This window comes from Apostichopus japonicus, chromosome 15 (genome assembly GCF_037975245.1).
Source record: "Apostichopus japonicus isolate 1M-3 chromosome 15, ASM3797524v1, whole genome shotgun sequence".
In the NCBI taxonomy this organism is placed as follows: Eukaryota; Metazoa; Echinodermata; class Holothuroidea; order Aspidochirotida; family Stichopodidae; genus Apostichopus; species Apostichopus japonicus.
The window spans coordinates 12,286,520-12,310,403 of NC_092575.1; the positions used below are offsets into that span (position 1 = coordinate 12,286,520).

Below are 23,884 nucleotides of genomic sequence, written 5' to 3' on the forward strand. Positions count from 1 at the left end.
TATTTCCTGTCTTAAAATATCTTCATTAGGCAAATTTGCATAGCTTGGAGTAAGGTAACCTTTAAGAAACCTTCAAACACTTTGGTGAGCAAATCCTTTGGAACAATAATTTTATTAGAATTGATAATACCATTGTTTATGACAAATAAACTTCCCAACACCTTTTTACTGTTTGTTAGGGATATGTTTTGCCAGATGGGAAGCAGTTGTCCTTTAATGCCTTTTCTGACCAAATTTAAGCTTTTCAGGTATCCCTTTACTCTTTATTATGTGATCCTCTCTGCGATCCCTAGAAATTGGAAGGATTCCCTAAGTTTTGTAAACGATGGCGAGGACCAGCAAATACACCTTTTCAATCTTTTGTCTCGCAATTCTAAATTTGTCGCAGTTGGTCTATCCTCACCTTATTGACTGTATTTCACATCCGCCAAAAGCCTGCGCTATGTGGAGCGTTACTTTTAACTTCTCAGGGGACGATTGGTTAACTATATTTCAGATTCCTTCCCGTATGCTTTTTGAAGCAAAAAATCCAATATCAGGTTCAGGTTTCTCCACCATATCTTAGTAACCAACCAGCTTTTAAATTTAATGAACAAGGCGGCTTCCCCGCTCTGTACCTTTTGCAATATTGAGGATGGAACAATTGAACATTTATACTGGTCCTGCCATGTCACGTCTAGTTTCCTTTTAGATTGCGAACAGAAATTTTTTGGTAGATAGTTTATCTGCTCAAAAGAAGATTTCTTCTTCAAAGAGCTGGTTGCTGGTTAATTTAGTAATAAATTACAAACTTGTTCAACTCAGATAGCAGAAGGATAAATTACAAACAGAACTTCATCAAAGCTGTTCTTATTATTGATAGAAAACCGCTACAAGAAACAACGCACCTTTGTCTGTTTCTCTTCTTTCTTCTCCTGTTTTATCGGTTTTTCATTTTTCTTGGAGAACGCTGAGCTTCCTTCAGAGTATTTGCTCCAAGGGCGTGGCTTCTCTTTCGCAGTGAAATCTTTGGCTTCTGTGACCTACGGCAAACAAATTAAAAATGATCAAATGTTATGGGCCAATAAGTAAATAACAAGAAACTCAATATTGGTTGTTTTATTGTAGATATAAAATACAAATATATATAGGCTGTTGAAGTCGGAAATCAAGTAAAATGAGTGTCTAGACAAAATGCCTGCATAAAAATACTGCACTTTTCAACTTTTTTTATTGAGCCCATTAAATGCTGTGTGCCATTTCCCAGAATTGTTTGAAATCAAGAAAAACAAGTGTCTAGACAAAATGCAGTCATAAAAATAAGTAATGCACTTTTCAACTTATTTAATTGAGCCCCTTAAATGCTGTATGCATATGCCGTGAACACCCGAAATCAAGTGAAACGAGTGTCTAGACAAACTGCCATAATAATACCGCACTTTTCAATTAACTTAGATGAGCCCCTTAAACGCTGCGTGCATATATGCTGTGAATGTTAAGAATCAAGTAAAACGAGTGTCATTCCAGGGTTAAATTAAGTTCTCAAGATTATAAAACTCTACAGTTTTTGGTGGAAATTAAACTTGTAGTGAAAAAATCAAGAAAAGTATATATTTATTACATTCGTTCATGAAATTTATACTTACCTGAATTCTTGATGCGTCAATATATGTATTGTGGAAGTAGTTGATTGCGTCCGAAGCATCGGCTTGATTTCTGAATCCGATGAAAGCAAACCGTCTGAAGACACCTTCTTTGGTGTATTTCAGTTGAAGATCTGTGATGTCTCCCTTCTCGGAAAAAATCTCTCTGACTTTGTCACTTGTGATCTGGTAGAAAATTGAAAGAGATGTTAACGTTAGTATTCTTTACAAAATGTCAGAACAGCCATGACTGAAATGCACCTTAATTTCTTCGGATTGTAAGATAGAAAATACAAATAAGCATACACTTTACCCTAGGCTTTCATAGAACCAAGTCATAACAGTTCCCCAAATGTCCCCAAATATTTGATTCCTTATTTTCATGCGACCAATCTATTGAAGTTATCATTACGGACATTTGCACATGTATATAAACATAGTCAGGTCTAAAAATTTTTAAATATTCTTTTTCAAAAAAAAAAGTAAAGAAATATGGGAAGTGGTATCATAAAAATCTTGTCATTTTTCTAAAAAAAAAAAACTGATCAAAGATAGAATCCATTGCAACTTGTAGTATATTGAACTTGTAGAATGACTTTAAAGGGTGTGAAGACTCGCGCACAAAGAAACGTCTCATGCCGGTAATCTGACGTAGTTTTGAATGAGGTGTAATAGAAGTGTTAGACACTACCATCTATCCCAGAAAATACACACAGAGCTTGCTACCATCAGTAATTAGACACTAGTGTACAGTTAATACATACAGTACAGTTACGGTCATTACACACAACACAGTGTACATAGCAGCGATGGATATCTCAGGTCTAGATAAAAGATAACAAGGTATCACGTTTCATTACTGTCTGCTTTTTGTAGCAAAAAGAAGAAAACCTCACTTGCAAGCAACGGAAAGTTTACTTTTTCAGATGGCCGCATGCGGTTTGGGGCGAGTCTTCAATGCCTTTTGATGCCATGTCTGTGGTTCTGTTTTTACAGTTTCTAGAAAATGATTCTTCTCAGTCATTACATGAAATTGTTTCTGTGCTCTCTTTAAGTTATTTTCTATATCAGTTGTTCACTTGCTCCTGTACTACAATGTTGAATAAAATACCTGCTTAAGTAATTTAAGTTCTTGAGTTCTCTCATATTTTGAATCTTTACCATTTATCTTTTAAACATCACATTTACATTCAAATTTGTAAGCTCAACAAGCTCAGAACTCTATAAACATGCAAAGGAGATTGCTCGTCAAGGCAACGATGCTGGGGTTAAAGAGATGTACATTCCAGTGGGTTGAAACTGATTTTTTTTTTAAATTCAACACCACAACTTGATTTTCTCTTAAAATTGGTGACATTTTTATGAATGCATCTACTGTACTGTAGCAAAGTCAGCAAAATGATATCATCACAGCAATTCAACTGTTCAAAAATGTTTTGTTTTGCTTTGAACTGACTTATTAACAAAGGTGAATCATTTTAATAAAAAAATAAATTACAAAAACTGTTATGATATTGGTAAAAGATTGTGTCAAACTGTATTGAACCAATTGCAAAAGTTAGGTTAAACCATGCATGTCAACATTTAAACAAATACACAAGATTCATGCATTGTTGGAGAGAAGTCTGGATTACTGAAGGCTTCTACCCAAACAGTGTTGACCTGACTTCTCCCTCTAATGTAAAAAGAACACCCAAGAAACTGAAGTTGAGCTAAACTTATATCTCTCTTCCCTAAGAAGCAGGCCTCTACAAATATTTTTAAATGTACAGTACTAGCCGTTTGGCCAACGTGACTAAAAATCCAGTCGCCAAGTTGCAAAATTCACTCGCCAGGAGATTAATTCACAACCAGGAGATTAATTTACAAAATGAAAACAATATAATACTACAACAAACAGAGACTACTTGTAAGTAGACAACAATGTACTGTGACAAACTGCCAAAAATGATGTACACACTTATAGGCCTACATCTACAGTATCATCCATTGTAACTTAAATATTCTTAAATAAAAGCACGCCTATTGTAAAAAATCACAACAGCTCGTCAATCATTGTTATGCCACAAAACATTGTTGAGGTGACTCACAATGTGCATATTTTAAGTTGTCATGAAATACAATTTATCACTTTAGGCAAGTTTCGCTATAGACCATCTGTGTCACTTCGGTTACATCACTACGAGTTGTATATTTGTTCAACTTCACTTAGAAGCCGCATTTCAATGTCTTGGAACCTTGAAAACTTCATTAAACGTCCAGTATGTTTCCGTAGATAGGCACTGTTACATCCCAGCAGTACAGATCGAGGAGTAACATACTGTTCTTGGAACCAAGATATTTTTTAACAGAAACATGATAAAGATTCCATTTCGTTTTCCATTCCGAACACGTAAATCCTTTAGAAGTGGCTCACAATTCTGCATATTTTGATCTTCAGTTTGCTGCAAGTGACAAGCCAGAAGTGGATGCCATATGTATAAACTGGAGTGCTTTGGAGTGTTAGCTCAGTGGTTAACGCCGGTGCCTTTCAATCATAAGGTCCCCGGTTAGAGTCACTCCCAGATTAATATATGTCGTCCAGTTACAGAGTTGTTGACAATTAACAATTCATAATCATGGACGTTAAATATGAATGTAAGAGACTGACTTTGGTCAGCTTGCGGCTTTGATAAGCCAATGAGGCTTCTTTGCGCGTTCCTGCTTGCAGGAGGATCTAATATACTGTTACTGTACTGTAAACTCTCTGTGACAGCAAACCATTTTAAACAGATAATTCCTATTGAGATTGGTCATAGACAAAAATCAGTTGACAACTTAAACTTGCTTTATCATTCTGTGGAATGTTTATAATGATAGCCTTGCTAATATTGGGGTTGACTAGCCCACAAAGTCACTCGCCAAATTGTCGAGCGTAGTGCATTTTCTATTCCCCAAAGCTAACGTTCAGTTAGCCAATGGCGAGTTGGCAACTGTTTTTGTCAAGGACTGCTAAGAATGACTATCTCTCAATCTTTTTCTGCCACCTATAAATGGACATCACTGAAGCACAGATTCCTTCACCTTCAACATTAAAAGCCTATTTCAATGTAAGCTATCCAAACGTTATCGTTATAGTGGCTTCACAGACAAGCTGTTTGCATATTCAGAATTTCATACACTAGATGTACTGTACACACTAAATGACATGGAAAGTCCCCACCTGAAGCACATGGCGAGAACAAGTAATTGTAGCGGATTAAGTAAATAGTAACGTTTGGAATTGGCAACTGATTTAGCAATAGGACTAGCATTAAGAATTGGTTATGCAGTAAAAATCTTGACCTAGGATTACATATTATTTATTTTTACATGTTACCTGCTACGCCTTGGAGTACGTATTATGCAGAATATGGTAGTTCTAGCCTACCACATAACAAGGACTGTTGTTCAGTAAGATTAGGAGGCTATGATGTAAGTGTGCTTTGTTTTGCTATAGTAGCACTAGCAGGCCTATGGATGTGAACTCTGAAGTTGTCGCGTAACCCGGCCATTCGTATACGTCTTACGTTACTACCATTGTACCAATACCTAGCCTATGCCTAGCTAGCCTATTTGTTGTAACGTTGAGTTACAACTACGGTAATAACTAAAATATGAGTAGAATTAATAAGTTTGGTTTCATTCAAGAAATACTGCAAGCTAATGATGCACTTAACAAATGAAGTATTAATTTAATTGTGTTGTTCATACATACTTTTTTAGGCAAATTTTTTACCAAAATTCGACCCATTTTGTCAGATCCACGAGCAAGTGCCGATGTTTAAAGCAATGCTCGATTGGACGGCATGAGAAGATTGCACAATAACATCAACCATCAACAAACCAAAGTTATGGAAAGCCGAATGGTAAAACGGGTATTAAATTTGGCTGTTCCTCACATCACAGCTGTTGATCATACACCGCTCCCCCGGTCGCTCCTTTACTGGAGCCTGGACAGAGGAATATGACATTATAAATGATATATTGTGTTTCAGCATTACTATTGTTCATATTTTCTCCCAGGCTGCTAATGGTAGAAGGCCTACACACTGGGATAAAGATGGATGGTGCCAGAATGCCAGCTGCACTGGAGCCGTAATAGTATAGTATATATGGGCATGCATATGTGTGTCCACAAAAGTAAAACACCAATGGTCCACCTATGAAACAAACACAAATACATTACATTTAACTGTATTATCCTTTTCTTGATTTGACGTATTTACTTATGCGATACGGTATTTGTAGCAGTATGATGTGGGGGCCATATAACAATTATCTGTTTAGGTTTATTGAATTTCTTCAATACCAATAACGACAAGCCGACAAAATATATTAATAAGGAGAAAGTCAATCCGCAAAAAAAAAAACACTTTTCTTTTACTTTATATGACAATGGGCATTCAACAAATCACTTATACATATATAAAAGTTTCAAATAAACAATATTAAAACAAATTGAAAATAACTAGAAATTAAAGCGAACTTATATGTTACATAATATGCAACACATTCGCACAATTATTATTTTGGTATTTTCCTTCTGTTATTTTTTTCTCTTACAAGATTTCGGTGTTTAATTAAGACATTTATTTAATTTTATTTCATTGATAAACATTCGCATGAAATATTTTTTCAACATGTATAAACATTAAAATATTTACAAACATTGACAATTAAAAAAACAAATAACGTGTTTACTAGTTGAGAAAAAAGACCTAATGAAAAAAAGTGGATAGGGACGTAAAAGGTTCCCCAGGGGAGGATCGAACTCCCGACCTTCGCATGGCTCAAACAGTGCGAGTCTTTATAACTCGTCGTGATACTGTTTATAAGTACGACGCGCTAACCGACTGTGCTACTGGGGACGGACATTTAACAAATGGTCCACATAGCTTTAATTCACAATAGACTTGTCTCTGTGACACGAAAACATTGTAAGCTACTTAAATTTAAGTACCGGTATAAATACCGGTAATTGTTTACATCGAGGTTTCTTACTTTCTTCTTTATTTACCGCGCAAATGTTCGATGCTATTATTGATAGTTAACAATGCAGGTATGCACGACTTAAGGTTCTGCAAAGTAAGGAAAACAACGTCAAACTATTTGTGAGAAAAATATGTGTGTCTGGTTCACGAAATGTGTATGTAATAATTAATGTATAGCCATACTTCGCGTTTATTTGACGACTTAAAAAATCTATAGAGATATAGATATGAATTCGATCAGTTATAAAGGCTTGATGTGAGGAATACCGGTGGCGTGCACACGGGACTTCATTGGGGGGGGGGGTTGGGGTGGGGGTGAGAGAATTAATTGTAATTTTCCCAGACTGAATTTGCTAGGAAGCTGAACTTTTATAGAAGGGCCAAAGGCAAATGAAGGGTGTATTCCATTGTGTACGCATTGAACCCGATCGATAAGAAGATGGGGGGGGGGGGGGGAGGTTGCGGTCCGCCACCAGAAATAATTAAGATTGTTGACTACGACAGTTCGTTATGAGGAATAGATGTAGAATTGTTAGAAATATTAAGATTTAGAAGTTAGGTCTTTATAAGTACTTTTTGCGTAACTTATTCGGAGGAATACTCTATATGGGTTGGTAAAAATGTCTTTCCAAAGAGCAAAAAGAAAATGTCATTCCAAAGAGCAAAAAAGAAAAAGAAAAAAAAAGGTTCCCCAGGGGAGGATCGAACTCCCGACCTTCGCATGACTCAAACAGTGCGAGTCTTTATAACTCGTCGAGGTACTGTTTATAAGTACGACGCGCTAACCGACTGTGCTACTGGGGAACTTCGAATGAGTAAATCATCCCACAATTTACTGTCCTAACCCACAAATACATTAAGTCGCGTATAGCCGGTTTTAGGATTACGGAACAGATGTTTAACAAAAAGGAAATGATGTATGAATGCAACTGATCTTTCGAATAGATATAAAATAAAATTTTTAATAGAGCATCTATACTTTGAAGAGAAAAGACAGAGGGGCAGGAGAAGGGGGGGGGGCAGGCGCTTAGCCAGGAATTTGCCAAGGGAGGGGCGAAACTGTAGATTCGACATTGCAAACTATCTAAGCGTAGCGCCACCATGGTTGGCGCGAAACGTACAAGAAAATTTTGGCTGTAAATGCCTCCCAGATCGCCGGAAATGGCACTTCCCATGCCTTGTTAGTTGCATCTTAGGGGGAGTCATACAATGTTGCCTTGAAAACGTTCTCATCACATTGGAAAATTTGCATGAAACCGGGATGGTATCATGGATTGTTCTCAATTCAGTACATTATCGTTGTGCACTCAGCCAATTGATTCGTTTATGACTAAATTGCATATGCTACTGATAACATGCATGATGATGGTATATGCTAACGTACGTCATCTTTGGCACAGAGCTCGGTATTCTTAAGGTGCGGATACATAAAATGGGAAGGAAGCTCTTCTCTCCTACTTAGACACATTGGAACCAGATTTTCAAGTTCAGAATCAAATTATTCATTGTTTGTATCTCTACACGATGATATGCCAGTTTGCCTAATTGGCTTCGCTTGATTTGATGCTGTACTGATATTTTGTGCTGATAATAAACAAACCATAGCATACCTTTAAAGGGAATTGCAGCTATGTGCCATTGAACGGTTTGCCTCTTCACATTTATACATGCACATGTGATATAATTCACAGTATCATAATGGTACTGTTAAGTTGAGTAATGTATCGATGCTATCGTGACAATTTCTGTTGCGTATCTTCGATGATATAGGAAAGTTTATATTCTACCATTTTCTTGCGGTGTATACTTCCGTATGACCAAGTGTAAAGCCAAAGGATGAAATTTGCATACATTGTCTCCGGCGTAAATAACTGTATTATCTTCCACTTTTCCTTATATATCGAGTCATTATAGTTTGCTACTTAGCCTAGATCAGCCGGCCACTTTGATCTCCACGTCGTGACATGGGTCAAATTTTGGGGCCTGGGGAAATATAGCAGGGACCTTTGAAATATGAGATATATGCAAGGTGCACAAAGGGGGCCCTGGTAACACTATTGACCCCGGGTCCCGACAGGGACGTAGCAAGGAATTTTCCAAGGGAGGGCGAAGTCTGTAGGAAAACTATCTAAGCGTAGCGCCACCAAGAGATGGCGCGAAGCGTACAAGGAAATTTTGGCCGAAAATGCCTCCCAGATCGCTGGAAATGGCACTTCCCAGGCCTTGTTAGTTGCATCTAAGCATTTTTTATTTTGAAATTACTAGCGATATCATAAAAAAACACAAAAATAAGCTCAAAGGGGTGGGGGCAGTCGCCCCCTTTCGCCCCCCCCCCCTTGGCAACACGCCTGGGTCCCGAGCTGGCTTCCGCCGACGCTCCCTGTCCATAGCATTTTCTTTTTTCCGGTGTATTCGTATGTCCCCATTTTGGTCACATCTGTACGGAAGCGTAGAAGGGACATTGCATTGACGAGTTACCAACTTGACAAAACGACAATTTTCTGCAAATTGACAAGTTGTCGAGATGATAACGTGACAAAATTCAAAAATTGACGTTTTGACGAGATAACGGATCTCGTCAATGCAGCAATTTCCTGCAAATTGACGAGTTGCACACTTACTACCATCTCGACAAGTTGACAAAATTCAGAAAATTGACGTTTTGACGAGTTAACGGATCTCGTCAATGCAGCAATTTTCTGCAAATTGACGAGTTGCACACTTACTACTATCTCGACAAGATGACAAAATTCAGAAAATTGACGTTTTGACGAGATAACGGATCTCGTCAATGCAGCAATTTTCTGCAAATTGACGAGTTGCACAGTTACTACCATCTCGACAAGATGACAAAATTCAGAAAATTGTCGTTTTGACGAGATAACGGATCTCGTCAATGCATAAATTTTCTGAATCCGTTATCTCGTCAAAACGTCAATTTTCTGAGTTTTGTCACGTTACCATCTCGTCAACTCGTCAATTTGCAGATAATTGTCGTTTTGTCAAGTTGGTAACTCGTCAATGCAATGTGTCTTCTACGCTTCCGTACATATGTCACAAATATCGAGGGTTTCAACAACAACATAAACAGTGTTGTTGTGTATGCATGTTATACGAGTACAGTAGTATAGTACAGTATAGTACTGCTAGCCTATACTGTCATAGACATTTAATTGTGTCCCTATTTGAAAGGAATGAATAAATTGTCTTGCATGTAGGCACTGGTGTCTGCCTTTCCTTTCATGATGACCCCTGCCTTCCGATTGAGCAAGATTTCATGGTTTCGAATTGATATTGATCGTTCGGTGTTTGCATGGATGGTGCTTCTCTCAATTGGAATCCACGTAGTTACCGGTGATCGGGATGCTATGGTGCAAGTACTGGCATCTGGTGAAGGTGTGTTAGGCCAATATTCTACCCTGGGTGCTGGAGATACAGTCGTGACTGGAATTCTTCATGAGGTATATTTATGTAAACATCGTTCTGTTTATTTATTTTTGCCCTTAAGGTTTAGACTGGGCTTGTGCGAGACCTTCAAGGTCACCAAATAGCCCAATATATTAATATTAGGCCCTATGCCTAACTTGGTTACTGTATCATGAATGCAGAACAGGGTCTATACCTACTGTATGTAGGGCCTAGAGCTAGGCTACAATGTGAGGCAAGCCATCAGCCTAAGGCCAAGGACCATACCATAAGCCTAGGATTTTTGGAATGGCAAACATATGATATATGGCGTAGGCAAGTTAACTTTTATACACTTGTTTGTGAGTATGAGTTGGTAAGTGCCAAATCTAATTGTACTGGTAGGCCTAGGCCTATTAGTATTAAATTGAACATTACTCATAGTTCAGAAGCCATATGATTGGCCTATCTTTCATATATTTCTTGGGAGCAATAAAAGGACCTGTACAGAATGTGATGGATGGATGTACAAAATATAATTGACTGAGAATCACTTTCCATTTTGAAAATCTCTGAATGGAGTAAACTAATTTGGTTTAAGACAATTAAGTCTACTTCTGGAAGGGTATTGTATTAAAACTGTCCAGAACAAGGAAATTTATACCCAGTGAACTTCTTAGTATGAATGCTTTTGAACTTGCACTTGACTTGAGGAGAGTCAGTCATTTGGTTTCAAATTATATCTTGTTTTGTTTTACAGGTTACAGGAAACTGTACCAAGAAGTTTGTTCATTCAATTCTCCCAGATGAAGAACCCATAGGTATTCTCTTCTTGCCTGAAGTGGATGAGTCCAAGAACCACAAAGAACCCTCCCAGTCAACCACATGTACCATATTAGATCAGGTTAGGTTGACATTTTTGGTGGGGCCTTTGGAAATAAAGAAAGACCAAAGGGAAGTTAAAGGCATTAAAGACTCGCCCCAGACTGCGTGCGGCCATCTGAAAAAGTTAACTTTCCGTTGCTTGCAAGTGACGTTTTGTTCATGTAGCTACAAAATGCAGACAGCACATTAATGAAACGTGATACCTTGTTATCTTTAGCTGGACCTGAGATGTCCATCGCTGTATTGTTTGTACACTGTGCTGTGGGTATTGACTGCAGCTGTATGTACTGACTGTACAGTAGTGTCTAATTACCGATGGTAGCAAGCTGTGTGTGTGTATTTTCTCGGATCGATGGTGGTGTCTAACACTTCTGTTACACCTCCTTTGAAACTAGGTCAGATTACCGGCATTAGACGTTTGTTTTGCGCGAGTCTTCACACCCTTTCAGGTAGATGGCATAGGGATCAATTAAGAAAAAAAGAAACTCTTTGTTTTATTGAATGACCTGAATAAAATGAGATTGTTTGTTTGTCCACCAGGATTCATCTTCTTATTACTAAAGTGTATTTTTACTTTCTGTTGTTCCAGGTGAAGCAAGTAATGCTGCTAGGTTGTTCAGCTCTGGTGGTACTTGCGTTGAATCCCTCTATCCTTAAAGAGGTACGTCAAGGGCAGCAGAACCTTCTACGGCAGTATGTAGGGAATTTAATTTGAACTTCCAAATGCTACATAATTAGTAACAGTGGAATTGTATTTACATGTGTACAATGGTATACATATGGTACTGACTCTGTCGTTATCAGAACATTTGACGCAACATTTGTTCTTCATTTGTAGTTGTTAATATACAAGCACAACATTTTTCATGCACGTTAAATATTTCCTGGCAAAGACAAAATGGTGAACATACCAAATATTTAATGAGCTAATTAATGTTGCTGGTAGTTACAAGATTTCTGCAATAAAGTCCTCATAGGTTTATGTTTTTTATTTAATGAATCCAATTTGTATTTATTTTATTTATTTATTGCCTAATATTTATTTATTGTGGTAGTTTACTGGTTGTTGTGGTCAAGTGGGAGGGAGGGGGAACTTGTGTTTCTTAAGTGTTTCTTGTTCTACTATGCGAATCCCTCAACAATTGATAAAAAAAAGGTTGTACATACTTTTCTAACTTTGGATGAACTTACAGTATTCTTTCAGGAAAGTTTTTTTGTGCCTATATCTTTGCACCCCCTGTTATCCTGCCTCACACCTCCATAGGGGTACACCCCAGGTTAAGAAACGCTGCAGTAAGTTCTTTTGACTTTTGCTTTCAATTGAAACTTTTTATGTGCTAGGTTTGTCCTTATTGTTTGTTTTGAAACATTTGTCAAAGATGTGAAATGTTACAAATTTCTATAAAAGTAACAGAGAGAATCTTTCAATCCTTTTCCTACAGCTGGATGGTTCCCAAACCTTTTCTAAGCCCATCGTTAAGGTTTCCTCCAAGCAAAATGTTGAACTAGTAAAGAAGGAAATCAAGAGGTTGGTTCTCTTGTCTTTTTCAACTCTTTATGTCATATTTTAACCACTTTCCCGAAAAATATAACCAAAAGAGCGCGCGTTCAGCTAGTTAATATGCATATCATATAGGCATGCATCGGTTACTACATCACATGCCAATAACATACAATCATTTTCCGTGTCATTACCCCTCCATATTGGTTATAATTATTGGCAAAGTCGTTACAATAATAATGATAATAATTATATCAGTCTAACCATTGAAAAACACATTGCAAATTAATTTTCTTTCAGTAGGGCCCGAAAACTTTTCAGCATATTGCCTGAATTTTCACAAACATTTTTGGTTGGGGGGCTGCATTTTGGGGGGATAGTTGTGAACAAAAGTTATAGTATTTGCAATTGATGAATATGTAGAGCCTCTCACCTTCAATTCCATGGCCCCTCAAGCTGTCAAGTATGCTACCCTTGATTTCTGCCCTATTCCCTCCATCAAGTCCGGCTGTTGTTTGTAAATGGGTTCCAACAAGTAAATATGCTCGTAGCATTTGTAAACACTAAGTCATGTAGTGGGTGATTTCTGATACGTTGTCTTCAGTAATGAATGCAACTGTCAGCCATATCACACATTGTGGTATTCTTAAAGATCACTGCCAACCTCATAAAAAAATTAGCAACTTGTCGGGCAGTCCAGCCATGCCCCAAATCAACAAAGGGCCACGATATATCTATATGTATGTCGGTCCTATCTATTTTCCGCAAAAGTTGAAAAGTTTCGGTCTTTTATTGCAGATCAAAACGGCACTGTGAGTTGATAACTAGTAGCATCGATTTCATCTGTAATTATCGAAACGGTGATCTTCTGAAACGTGTTTTGGAAGTTTTCAAGTCAGACTAATCGTTTTAAGCACTATGTTTGAAGCTCTTTTTTAAGCGTTTTTAGCGTCTTAAGCACTTTTGTTATCGTAAGCACCTTTTTTTTCGTCCGGCCAAACTGCACCGGTGTAAACCTTGACTAGTTTATAAAGTAGTTTATAAATCACCCAGCACGTCTGTATGCGGGTTCACCCGGCATGTTCGCACGATTGTGAGAGCTTTCATGTGGTCTTGAAATACTTTGATTCAGATATCTGTAACAATATAGATCGCCTGCATTAGGACCGTTATGCCAGTACCCTTTGTAGAGACACGAGAGCCCCATTGGCAAGATGTACATAATGGTGGGTCATCCCACCAAGGCTTGAAAATGGTCTGGTATTAGGCCTAACCGTCCACACAGTTTTGTTCGAGCAATCCAGTATTCCGGGATTCTTAAGATTGTTCATAAGAAACATTATTTGGGAAACTTTATAATGCTTATCTAGGCTTTATTAAACCTGCAACTAAAAGTATAGTCTGTTAAAGTCACAAAACTTTGACACATCCAAAAGAATATTTATATATCAAAAGAACGGTCACCGTATACTTACGATACTTTTAAATATCGTTGTATTTAATGAGGCTATACTTGTGATTCCCAAGACAGTGAGTAGCCATTTGGGACTCGACAAAATTTTATTAGTGTCGCCCTTTAGCCTAGACTTAAATCTGTTTTTTTTCTTCAAATTTTCAATATTTTCCGATCTAGCATCCAGGTATTATATTACATTTTACTACCAGGACTGAACATTAAGTATAATCAATGGAAATGGTGATTTTTATTAATGCTGGTGACAATTTGGCAGTTAGAAATAGTGCCAAACCAGCATGAAATTTCTCCACAGATAATCAAAAAATTTGAGGTCCCTGGAAACTGATATTGGCCCCATCAGGTGAAACATCAATGTTCGTGCCCTGCTTTCCATTTACTCTGCCACTGTCATTTCTTGAACCCTATATTTCAAAGTTGATTTCTTAGTAAACAAAAGGCAATGTCCTTTGAACATACAATCCCCTCATGTGCCTTTTTTGTCTGATATTCATGTTTTTTTTATTGCTTTGACAAACAGTACTCATTCCAAGAAGGCCATCATCAAACCAATCCGTCGGAAGAAAGACGAGAGTCCTGCAGTTGTGGTAAGTTGAAATGTTTCCTAAAGAGTCAAATGTTCCTTTGTCAAGTCATTCACATGTTTTAGGAAAATAGTTTACAGAGTTCCTGTATTTCTTTGTAAACTTAAAAGACAAGTCAACATTGACTACAAGGTTTCCTTTGGGAATAGTGTCAAACACTACAGTAAAGGAAGAGTGTATTGTGAAATGACCAAAAAGACTGATAACTTAATCATTTCTCGTTTCACAGTCTGTTTATTAAACTATGCAAGAATGTACAGTTACATACAATCTGTAAGTGCTTTAGTTTCTGATGATGACTAGCACGTGGATACTGCTGGAAAATCTCTCCTCGAATAACCTCTCGCAGTGCAATCCATTTGTATTTCATTCTTTCAAAGAGTAACAGAATTTCATTCATCTTTCAACTTTCCTGTTCGTTTCATCAGTTGTTCGTAAAATACAGTATTTTCTCCTTGTCACAGAGCGTACCAAAACTCACGTTGTGGTCGACTTGTGGAAAGTCTATCGGTGGGACTCATCGAGAATGGGAAGGAACAGTCTGTCTCGGAGTAAATCCATTTACATCGCCGGTAAGTTTATGATATTTGAATTTATCTTGTCTGCAGATGGTAACAAAGTTGCAGTTGATAAAGACGGGATTTTTTTTAAAATGAGCTTTTCATTTGTGTAGGCATAATAAGGATGCTTTAAGATATTTACTGTACATAGCTAATGATGTGCAACTATGGATTTGAAGGGTAGCCGATAAATGCATATTCATGTCATCTGAAGGAGGAAAGAAATAGTTCCCTTCCACCCCCTGTCCCTTTAACCATTAAAACATCAAGTAGGATATAAATAGTTTCCCCAATATAATTCTCTCCAATAACCTTTTTTTGTATAATAGTATAATAATATAATAACTCTTGCACAACTTCTCAGCACACAAAGAAAATTAGCAAAGGACATTTATTTGAATTACTTTGACCGTTAGTCCACTGTTATTGAATCTTCGCCATAGAAAAGAATGGATGAGCTTGTAAGTGCACCCAGGACTTGTTCGCCTGGTGATCAAAATACCCCTCTACGAAGACAAGAGACGTCAAACGGGGTACACGACTCTAAAAAAACAGACCATTCACGACTGAAGTACACTACGGAGCAGTCCAGAGGTGCACAGCCTGAATTTATTGGGGACAGCTTACATTTAGAACAAGATGCTCCCCTAATGGGATCTGCAAGATCGTGTGTTTTGAAAGGTGGCGTTGAAAACGACGTTCCATGGCGTAGCGTTGTCTGTTACGGAGGGGGAGGTGATCGCGTACGTGTAAGCTCATTCAGACACTACCCCTATTGGACACTCATCCATCCCATTCATAGAAAACTTAACAAGATTACTAACAACCTCTCATTGTTATTGAGATTAATATCAAAATTCATCAAACAAGCAAGATATGTTAAAGTCTGACAAACATGTGTTTTTTTGGTTTGTGAGAGATAAAACGACTATGTGTTACAAACCTCTGCAACAAGTAAGTACTCTCAATACACTGACAGCAATGTTAAAGAATCATTTTACATGAATATATCTCCTAACATGAATAATCATCATTGGAGTCCCCTTCTCCTTCCCCCGTCCTCCTTCCCCATAATATCTGACCCTGTCTGCAGCCTGGAAATCACATATATTATTCTCATGCAACATTTGTATCACATTTAGTTATTATTTTAGTATTTAGTATTAATTTCAGTGTGTATAATTAAAAAGGAATCACTCAAATTACATGGTATGCATTGATCAGGATTTAGTTTGCATTGGTTATTATAAGATGACAAGTACAGTATGCCTTCTTAGTTTTGCAGCCAAGTAACTTCATAAGGTGTGATATTGCTTTTTTTTTGACAAACTGCTTTTATGTAAATTCTTTATAAAGATGCAATATGATATGATTCTTCTAAATTAACAAAATAAAAACATAATTTATTGGTAATTAGGTGGTTACCTCTGTAAAAGTCTGTATTTCATTCCCAAGAAGGAGCAACCAATGCAGTCTGAGAAAGTTACAAAAGCAAACAGAAGTACCACTGCAACTATTTTAATAATTGTAATGCATTATTCGTTAATAATAATAATAATAATAATAATAAAATATATTGATTGGTAGAGCACTTTTATCCAGTTGGATGTTGCTCAGAATCGCTGTAGAAGCAGGTACACAGTATCAGAAATATGACAGTCATCAAAACATGAGTTTACAACATGGCATAAGCGTTTAGGAATAAGAACGACTTGAGAGTCTCTTCTGAAAAGTTGACAAAATCCTGGTTTGGTTTTAAATGTAAGGGGAGACTGTCCCAGAGTTTTGGACCTTGTTTTGCAAAGCAGCAGTCACCATAGACGGAAGTGCATACAGAAGGTTCAAATAGCATGTGTTGTTTGCCTGATCTAAGTACCCTACTTGGCTTGTGTTCCTGGAGGAGTTTCTTTAATGGCATGTGACTTTTTTCTTCTCCACACTCTGTCTCTACAGATCTCCTTTAGTACTATATGGCAGTATGTGTTTTCTCTCATTGTATCAGTGTATGTCATACTCACTTTCAAAAAGACCAGACGACCTCAACGATTAGAAGATGTAGAGGTTAGTATTTTCAAGATGAAAATCTTTCGTCATGCTTTTAGAAATAAAATCCCATTCATTAACAACACCATCGGTGAGACAATGTTTTTCTCAAAAGTTACGTTATGTTCCCGGAGATGCTTGTCAAGGACTGACTAATTATCTTCTGTGGTTTGTAGGGAAGGAATCACTAGATTATTTATCATGAACTGTTCTCAGTAATATGTAAAAAAAACAAACAATCCCTATAGACTAATTTTGTGGGCACATCAGCTTGCCTTGCATATCTACAGTAACCCACAGACACATAAGCACATGTTGACTCTGTCATTTCTTGTGACTCTCAGCTGCTCTAAAAATATGTAGTTTTAACCTAGATATCTTTATAAATTATTTCATTAATCTTAATGTTGTTTCTCAATGGGTGGAATAAAATAGCAGTACTTCAGCTTAGTTGCATTCAGATGTAACTTATTTGCAGTGAACCAATTGGTACCGTAACAAAGATACATCTCATTATTAATATTAGTATGAATGCGAGCGGTGTATGCATAATATCCCTTTAACATGTGTCATTAATGCTCTCTTTTCTCTGTTCGATTTGAACATGAGCCCATAATTTTGGTTATCACACCGAAATATGTTTATTTTAGGCGCAGCCAGTTTTGTAAACAACAACTGTTCAGAAAAACATTTCTTCACTTAGGAAATGTTTTCTTCCTAGCGTTAAGCTGGTATGTTCATGACATACTCTGCGCCACAATAACTTGCGAGTTCCCCTCTTTTGAGACTGAGTAAAGTTTATACCAAGCTCTCTAAAAAACAAAATAAGCTGCAAATTTGAAAAGGGGAGAGAGTCGGAGAGGGGCATAATGACTGCTACTGTTACTGTATCATATTACCACAACACTTTAACCCTTTATATCGAAAGCCCCTGTGGTCGTTTAGTGACCTTAATTTTTATCAACGTTTCTCTCACTTTGTTTAAGGATTCTTTGCAGAGACTTGCAAAACTATCTGTGTCTAAGATGCCAACAAGGAAGTACAAGAAGAAGAAGGGGAGTTTAACCTCCCAGGAATCTGACAATTGCGCTATTTGTCTTGATGAGTTCAGCAAAGGACAGGTACATTCGCTCAAAAGACATTTTCTTTGCATTTCGTTACTGTTTATAGCCATTCTGACTGGAAACAAAGCAAAATTCACAAAGGAAGATTAAAATAGTCCTCACTGAAAAGTTGAATATCGGATCTCATTATATTGTTCCCTATGGGCTAGATATAACGGATTGGATATACCTTGAGTATCTTGGCAAGATTATGCCTACATTACTCCAGCAAAGTAGATCACAGTGTGTAGTCTCTGATGTCTTCATGGCATGTACTTGGCCAATAAAACAAATAAGATTGTTGTTTACTTGTCTTTGTAACCTGACACATTTTGAAAAGTTTCTTAGCTGGCAATTTAATTAAATCGCTATGTCTGACTTCAGAATTGTTGATGGCTTCCAACCATTCAGAGCCAATTGATCTATATTCATCAAATCCGCCATTTTGATTTTGCTTTGTACATGTCTCATTAGGTTATACGAATGTTACCATGTGACCATCACTTCCATTGTAAATGTGTTGATGACTGGTTGATCAAGCGAAGGACTTGTCCTTTATGTAAGATGGACATAGTCGGTAAGTTGCCCATAATTTGCCAAATTTATAATTAACCCCACCTTATTGTAAAATTCATGTTTGCCTGCCATATTGTATCTTCTGAAATAAATTAATATAATCAGAGATGTACGTCAAAGCTTAAATACAAGGCATATTGCGGTGACAGAAAATGTAACACTTGTACAATGGCATAGAAAAATATTCTACACTGTTATTTGAAAAAACTGGCAGATCGATAACTTCTTCCTAACTCTTAATGGTTGTTTCAGGAAGCAGGACATGGTAGGTGGTGTGTCATTTCATCTTAGCAGATGTCCCTGAAATATGATTCGTTCGGAATGTTTGCTGACTTGTCAATGTTTTCTTCGTGTAGAATTTAATCAATATGCAACCAATGCTTGTAAGAATAATACTTTGTTTCTTCAGTGGATTAATTATTTGTACATAAACAAAGATTGTTGAGCTCAATTGCCATGACGACATCACTAACTGCTGTTGCCAGATGCATTCATAAAATATCACAAATATTACAAAATTTGTATCTACATGACTTCATAACCTCTAATCACCATAACGTCTGCAGTTTCTGCTAATTATCATGCTTTTTGTGGGATTTTGGCAGGCTAGAGGAATAGATATTGGTTTTTTGGTATCATTCCGTTAAACGGTCAAGTATGGTGCCGACAGATTGCAAAACTTGTGATGATGAACCAATTTTCTCCTGATATCTATTTCTGTTCTTTTGTGAATTTATCACAATTAGTTTTTTATCCTGTTGTAATAAGTTATTTTGTTTATGTATTTCTTTCTGCTTTTTATTGCAGATCAGCGGTTCCACTGCTATAGTAATTTATAACAAGTACTGGACAATAGACAAACAAATATTTCCTTTTCATATACTTTAGGAATATATATACTTATTTATGTGTTTATTTTGTTTTAGTGTTAAGGGTGTGTCGTTGACTCTTCTTTTGTCCTTTAACAATGTATCTTAGAAACTAAAAGCGTTACATATGCACTACATAATGAAATCAGACTTGGTCCAAATTTGTCATTTCACTGTTAGTAACTTACCAAAAGGCCATATAAAACACACTTTTATGAAGAGCACAAATAGTAGTCGATGATACCTTGTTATTGTACCATGGCATACAGCAAAAATGGCTTTGATATAACCAGGAGGTGCATTTGTCCAGCCAACTGACTCCCTATCTTTCCTTCTGTATGTAACCGAATTTCAGCCAATAAAAAATTCTGTGTCCTGGCTAAGCCAAATCTTATCGGGTAAAATATTGGTTTTGTATGTTTTTATCTATGTGTTTATTATATATGTGTTTTAATACATTGTAGGTATGTCATTGTTTTAATGTTTTACAAATATACTGTATATATCCATGGGTTTAAATATAAGTAAGAAAATCATGGCCAATTATATTTTAATTTATACTATATATCTTTGGACAAATTATTGTATGAGTGATCATTGCAATGTTTAACAATTATGAAATGTTAAAGCGCATATAAAAGTATTGTTTAAAACTGAATTTGGCAGTAATGTGGCATTTGATGTGGCAATTGAGCAAATGTGGCAGTAAAATTCAGAGAGATGCAAATCTTACTGGTAACACAAATGCTATTTCTAGTTGGAAGCAGCAAATTTCACTTCATTGAAGGGAAGAGTTACCAGACCTCATATGTGACTTCAAGCAAACACAAAACTTTATCATAACATTCTTAAAAGAGCCTCTAAAATATGTTTTTATAACGTTAATTGTTATAAAAACGTCGTTTTAACGTTTTTATGAGATACTAATATTATATTAATGTTTTATCAAGAAAATGTTTTGAAATGATAGCCTGAGAACGTTTTCGTGACATATTTATTACACCACAAATCACGTTATCAAAACAAAAGACGAAACGTTTTAATAACGTTTTAAAAACGTTTTTGTGTTTGCTATGCACAATTGGATGGCAGTGAGACTTGCAATGTTGAAATATGAAGATGTCTCGTAATGTGGGTATCAGTAGCTCCATCATTAGAATTTGCATGTCTCTATAATTCACAGTGTTTTATCAGTAATAAATCGAAATCGAAAAACTGCAATTATTCCTATTTATGTATCTGGCGACAGCAGAGTGAGTGTCATCAGGACAGATGAGTCAAGAAAAGTCAAGAATTTGTAATCGGTATTCTCTTCATAAGCAGCTGAAAATTACATGAAATGTCCCACAATAGAGCAGCTGGTTTATTTATAGGAGTTAGCTTCTCTTTAACATCAAGTACTCTTGAAGAGAAACTATAGTAACAAGTTGCATTAATGCAGGGGTGTTGGAAGAGTATTGAAGTTGGGGGAGGTCTCTTGGTGTGGGAGACGACCGTCAAGGGGTTTTCAAAAGGTGGCACCTTGATTTATTCAAAATGACACTTAATTTTCACCTGATTTCACTTTGAAGTGCTGAAAATACTAACCCTTTCTCCCCTTCCCACTGATTTAAAAAATGATGGCCAGTTCTGGTTTACCAAAAGAAATGTAGCCTACATTCACTTACGAAAAGGGTACTTTTATAGTATTTGAAAACTTCGGGAGAAGGTACAATCCAGTAACAGAAAAGGATCCTTTTTTTTGTATATTTATGGAAAAGTGTACTTTTCAGATTTTCCCCAAAAGTGATGAGGGTGGGGTGGGTGTAGACATGTCTCCCTTTGCCCTCCACCAGTCTCCGCTGCGCCTGCATGAATGTCAAAATGTATGTTTATAAATTTAAGGATATCCGTTACGGAAGCAGGACACTTCGCCCAACAACCATTTCGCCCAACTGCCATTTCGCCCAACCTTACCATTTCGCCCAACCAGCCTGGTCATTTCGCCCAACCAGCCCGGTCATTTCGCCCAACCAGCCTGGTCATTTCGCTCAACCAGCCTGGTCATTTCACCCAACCAGCCTGGTCATTTCGCCCAACCTTGATGAAATATGATACTTGAAAAGTAAACGTTCGGGAATTGATAACGTTACAGGGTACGAACCGAATATTAAGGAAACTTGAGGACCGATCATGTGTGTTGGGGGTTAGGTTTGATAGTAAACGTTCGAATATTAAGGAATATTAAGGAAACTTGAAGTCCTTTTCTTTGTATAACTTTAGTAAGGAAACGTTACAGAATACGAACTATCCTCCAGAAAGATGAAAACTACAGTTCCTCAAATTTGCGAACGGCTCTTCTAAAGGCCACTTAATGCTCCAGAAAAAGACAACTATTCAGTTCCTCAAACATGCCGATTCTCCTTTGTTTTTATAATAACATAACTTCCATATAATAATAATAATAATAATAATAATATAACTACCAATAATATAACCCAAAATAAATCAAATTGAATTAGTGAAATAGAAATGGTTATATTATTCCACAACGGTTCCCCTTTGTTTGTATAATAATATAACTTCCATTGTATACGTAAACGCCTAAAGTAGTGTAATCCTCACATTATACCCGAAATAACTGCTCAGACTCCGATCGATATCGAGCGGACCTCACTTTATTTACCTATTACGAAGTAACCTCAACCAAAATAAATCAAATTGAACTGGTGGAATAGAAAAAGTAATATTATTCTGACTGAATATTAGTAAAAGTAAGGTTGGGCGAAATGACCAACACGGTTGGGCGAAATGACCAACACGGTTGGGCGAAATGACCAACACGGTTGGGCGAAATGACCATGCTGGTTGGGCGAACTGACCAGGCTGGTTGGGCGAAATGACCAACATGGTTGGGCGAAATGACCAGGCTGGTTGGGCGAAATGGCAGTTGGGCGAAATGGTTGTTGGGCGAAGTGACTAGAAAGCATCTGTTACATCTAGCAATGCTAACGTCAGCATAGCAAACGAGGCTGTAGATTGCCATTTTCTATAACCTGCTAGAAAATTTCTGTTGTTGGATGTTCGACGTTTGATGTCGATATCACTTTGGCTATTTATTTCTTCATTTCATGTCCTTAGGACAGTTTCTCCTAGTAGTTTTCCACGAAAGTGTACCTCTCAAAGAAAGGGCAGTATATATGGATTCCGTAATTTATATTTGCTTGTCCAATGATTACTGCTCATCGGACAGAGATCGTATGATGTGCATGATAACCATGGTAACTGTGATGATGGTAGCTCCAAAAGTGATGACAATGTCAAAACTGGCACGAAATATCGCCAATCGGATTACATAAGTTAGTACTGTTGAGATCGTTGAAGAAATCGCTACCGTCTTTACGTCCTCTGAGCCCAAAGCTATAGCATGCACTAATCCTTGTAACAAACAGGTGAACCCAAATATACTTAGCAATAACCATGCTTTCATTGATGATGGTGTCGTCCAACTATCGAAAAAGAATCATAATAGCAAGCATATCGGAACGCCTCCGATCCCTTGAAAAATCATGAGAAGCATAAGATTCAATGTTCCTTTGTTAGACAGTTTTTTCACAAACAGTGACCGTATGGACACAAAGAACCCAGAGAGCAACGCTATAAAAGAACCGTAATTCTGAGTACTCTCTTCGGTAATAACAGACTTATTTCCGAACAAAAACTCTGGTTTGCAAATCAAAATGATACCGATGACATCAGACAACAAGATGACGTAATCTAATTTATTAACTCTTTCGGAGAGAAAACAGTGTCCCAACAAAGCCGTAAAGATCACGATAGCTCCTAATTCTAGGGCTGTACTGTCGCCAACTTGTAGAAAGTACAAAGTAGCTGACGTAGAAACCCACGCGAGACAACCCGTGACAGAACATACTAGATAGAACAAAGTATCATAGCAGGTATACCGCTGGGTATCGTTCCAGGAACTGTAGCATATAATACAACAAAGGTGAACTAAGCAACGTATAAATGTGACCTGAATTGCACTAAATGAATTTAATAACTCTTTCGCCATACTAAGTTGTGCGGCTAGTATGAAACCATAAGCTATGGCACAGAACTGTCCTCGCTTTCCCGCCGTTTTAATGCATCCGTTAGTTCCGAAACGATCTTCCGACATGTTGAAAGTAAAAATTGGAAGATACTTTTTCGAGTATATCTTTAAAAAGAATTCCTTAAAGTCGTCCACAGACTACAACTTTCTGTTATCA

The 23,884-nt window shown here is 37.1% G+C and overlaps 2 protein-coding genes and 2 non-coding genes across 9 annotated transcripts in view; 1 reads left to right on the forward strand and 3 right to left on the reverse strand.

The window, feature by feature from the left end:
• LOC139980863 (probable RNA-binding protein 19) overlaps nt 1-5,499 on the reverse strand; it is a 92,394-nt gene extending 86,895 nt beyond the window's left edge. For all 4 annotated transcript variants that reach the window (XM_071992851.1, XM_071992854.1, XM_071992853.1 and 1 more), the window contains exons 1-3: nt 5,359-5,499; nt 1,626-1,808; nt 888-1,022 (exon numbers count right to left, since the gene is read on the reverse strand). In XM_071992851.1, the coding sequence (XP_071848952.1) occupies nt 888-1,022; nt 1,626-1,808; nt 5,359-5,394 (354 nt within the window). In that variant the 5' untranslated portion in view covers nt 5,395-5,499. The remainder of the gene's footprint in view (nt 1-887; nt 1,023-1,625; nt 1,809-5,358) is intronic.
• An 895-nt stretch (nt 5,500-6,394) lies between these two features.
• Trnai-uau (transfer RNA isoleucine (anticodon UAU)) lies at nt 6,395-6,511 on the reverse strand. Its single transcript has 2 exons — nt 6,474-6,511; nt 6,395-6,430 (listed from the first exon to the last, which is right to left on the reverse strand). It is a non-coding gene; the product is annotated as a tRNA-Ile (tRNA).
• An 810-nt stretch (nt 6,512-7,321) lies between these two features.
• Nucleotides 7,322-7,438, reverse strand: Trnai-uau (transfer RNA isoleucine (anticodon UAU)). Its single transcript has 2 exons — nt 7,401-7,438; nt 7,322-7,357 (listed from the first exon to the last, which is right to left on the reverse strand). It is a non-coding gene; the product is annotated as a tRNA-Ile (tRNA).
• Nucleotides 7,439-9,728: 2,290 nt separating this feature from the next.
• LOC139981072 (RING finger protein 215-like) lies at nt 9,729-20,855 on the forward strand. 3 transcript variants are annotated; one of them, XM_071993228.1, is made up of 11 exons: nt 9,729-10,095; nt 10,800-10,943; nt 11,514-11,585; nt 12,367-12,452; nt 14,420-14,486; nt 14,948-15,055; nt 15,487-15,792; nt 16,997-17,104; nt 18,073-18,207; nt 18,664-18,766; nt 19,573-20,855. In XM_071993228.1, exons 1-11 carry the CDS (start codon nt 9,877-9,879, stop codon nt 19,602-19,604), a joined length of 1,380 nt encoding a protein of 459 aa, XP_071849329.1. In that variant the 5' UTR covers nt 9,729-9,876; the 3' UTR covers nt 19,605-20,855. The 3 variants fall into 3 exon arrangements, with proteins under 3 accessions (XP_071849329.1, XP_071849331.1, XP_071849332.1); XM_071993230.1 differs by having other exon boundaries at nt 15,487-15,786; XM_071993231.1 differs by lacking the exon at nt 15,487-15,792 and having other exon boundaries at nt 9,735-10,095.
• The last annotated feature ends 3,029 nt before the right edge of the window (nt 20,856-23,884 follow it).

Coding starts and splice junctions, on each gene's coding strand:
- LOC139981072 (XM_071993228.1), top strand. CDS start 9,877: ATGATGACCCCTGCCTTCCGATTGAGCAAGATTTCATGGTTTCGAATT. Junction 15,056..15,486: donor TAAATCCATTTACATCGCCG/GTAAGTTTATGA, acceptor TCTTCGCCATAG/AAAAGAATGGATGAGCTTGT. Junction 18,208..18,663: donor ATGAGTTCAGCAAAGGACAG/GTACATTCGCTC, acceptor ATGTCTCATTAG/GTTATACGAATGTTACCATG.